At 38.2% G+C, this 2,691-nt stretch overlaps 1 protein-coding gene across 1 annotated transcript; it reads right to left on the bottom strand.

Annotated features, from left to right (window-relative positions):
• Window positions 1-1,010: 1,010 nt before the first annotated feature.
• On the bottom strand, window positions 1,011-1,805 carry LOC125873590 (uncharacterized). The gene is made up of 2 exons (XM_049554491.1): window positions 1,390-1,805; window positions 1,011-1,236 (listed from the first exon to the last, which is right to left on the bottom strand). The coding sequence occupies exons 1-2, from the start codon at window positions 1,803-1,805 to the stop codon at window positions 1,011-1,013; spliced, it is 642 nt and encodes a 213-aa protein (XP_049410448.1).
• Between the last annotated feature and the right edge of the window lie 886 nt (window positions 1,806-2,691).

A 2,691-nucleotide genomic window follows, 5' to 3' on the forward strand; every position in this document is an offset into this window, starting at 1 on the left:
TTGGGGTAGGTCGTACCCTGACGTTTAACCCCTAAACCCCTCAACCTAAGCTCGGGACATCATTTTACAACTTAAAACCCTATATCAAACTCAAAAACAAACTTGTTAGACTCTAGTTTCACCTACTGGTTTTCCGAGTCATTACATTATCCCCCTTAGGAACAATCGTCCTCGAATGACACTTTAAACACTTTAAGGAATTAAATACTCAAGATTAGTAGCCCATCATGCATGAAACATCATAAACAATGCACAAAACTAGGAGGAAACATCAACTCCATCTCAAACATACTCCATGCAATCACAAGAAAGTAAGAACTACATCTTTATGCATGAAAACTTCAACATTTCTCATTTCATTGGAGGAATTACCTTATCCAACTCAAATCATGATCATCATAACATTATTAAGCACATTATGCAATTACTCTTAAAAACATATTTAGGCATGTTCAACAATTCACCTCATAAAGCATATAGGCAACTCATACTAAATGCACATCAACATGAGGAACATAATTCATAAAAACTTATTTTCTCATTTAAACATGAATTCATCAAGAACATGCATATCATAAGGAGATCATGGAAACACATAATCACACATGACTCCAAAACATGAAATAAGCCAAAAAGGAATTCTTGGTCTTAAGCTTGAATAGGAATAGAAGGAAAGAGATAAGAATATCGGAACTCTCAAAAAAATTACTACTCCACATACCATCTCCCCCTTGAGAGTAAACCCATACTAAAGTTATCATGAAAATAACATAGGAACCTCAATAAAACAACCACAACTAAAAGAAACTATCACATACATGTGCCTTTATTTGGAAGGGATCCTTTGTCCTCTTTAGATCGAAGTGCATAGAAACGACCATAATTTGGAGGAATAGGAACTGTACCATCATTAAGAGCTTTCTTGTCACCTCTTCTTTTTACCAAAAGTGTAGGGAAATCTTTCACTTTATGATCACTCTTTCCACAACCATAGCACCCATTTGTACCGGCTAGGCAATTCCCAAGTGTTTCTTTCCACGATTGGTGCAAGTAGGTTTAGGAAATGGCGACCCATCACCTTTCTCTTGGTTAACCCTAGGAGTGCTTGAAGAATCTTGGTTAGGAGCCCTCTTTTTGAACCTTGGTTGACCTTGCTCATCGGATCTAACTCTCTTCATCTCCCTATTTTTCCTCTTAAGTTTAGACTCCTCAATCGATTGAGCATATACCATGAGCCTAGAAATGTTCATGTCATCATGGAGCATTGTCTTACGACACTCTTCCTTAACTAGGTCGGACACACCCGTCACATACCTACTCATCTCATCCTTTGGGTTAGACACCAAAGATGGAGCATACTTAGACAAAAGGGTAAATTTTAAAGAATACTCTTGAACATTCATGTTACCTTGCCTAAGATTGATAAACTCCTCCACCTTAGCTTCCCTCTTTTCACAGGGAAAGAACATATCAAGGAATGATTGCTTGAACACTTCCCAATCTAAAGTCCTCGCTTCTACCAGCCTATTACTCTTCCGTTGGGTGAACCAAACTTTGCCAACATCCTTCAATTGATAAGCGGCAAGTTCCACTTTTTCTATAGAAGTCACCCCCATAGCATTAACTACCTTATACACCTCATCCAAAAATTCTTGGGGCTCCTCTTCCACCTTAGAACCTAAAAACACCAGAGGATTCATCCTCACAAAGTCCCTCAACCTAGAAGCCATAGTGCTCACAATAGGGTTCACATGAGGCTCAACACCCCTAGTGGCTTGGGCTTGAGTAGTTACAGCTTGAACCATCATAAAAAAAATCGACTTAACTTCCTCATTTATCATAGTCGGAGGATCAATAGGAACTTGGTTGCCTTGAGGAACTTCGTTACCTTAAGGACCTTCAGGAGAAACTTCCTCATTGACATTCTCCTCTTCCATCCTTCTTGCGTTCGCTCTTCTTGTATTCATATCCTATAAACAGAAGAGGAGGGTTAGGAAAAGGACATTGATAGAGTTAAAACTCTAAGGCACGACTTAAAGAGTAATGAAAAAAGTGAACTTTCCTAACGTCTTATAGCCTCTCATTCATAAATGTGTCGCAATTCAAACTCATTAACAAGACTCTACTCGACATGGCTTGTGAGACATCAATCCTAACAACCATCCCAAAATCTTGTGATGTGATACCATGTTTGTCACAACCCGAGCCTAGACCTCGGACGTGACACGGCGTACAAAACTCTGAAAAGTCTCATGCAAGCCTCATAGTACATCATCATATAAGAACATAGGAAATAGTGCAGAATTTAAAACTTTAATTCCAAACAATCTAGAAACTTTATTTAAAACAACGGAAGTCTAGACATAGTCTCACATGGGCATCTAATACAATCGAGGTCTTAAAATAAGGTCACGGCCCTTTATAATAGAAAGTCTAAAAGTAACTAGTACAATGAAAGACATGAAACATTAATAAAAGCACTTGTCCTCGAATCCATGAGGACATACCACAAGCCTTGGAAGAACTCAATCCAAGCTTCAACTAGAAGGAATCAACTCACTTGCCGGAACCTACACTTTGTAGAAAAATAGAAGAATATGGGTTAGCACACTTAATGTACTAAGTCTGATAGCCATGCAAAAACCATTCTAAAAAAGGACATTTTATTTGAAAATCATGCTAAATGCCAAT

Source organism: Solanum stenotomum, chromosome 8 (genome assembly GCF_019186545.1).
Source record: "Solanum stenotomum isolate F172 chromosome 8, ASM1918654v1, whole genome shotgun sequence".
Lineage (NCBI taxonomy): Eukaryota > Viridiplantae > Streptophyta > Magnoliopsida > Solanales > Solanaceae > Solanum > Solanum stenotomum.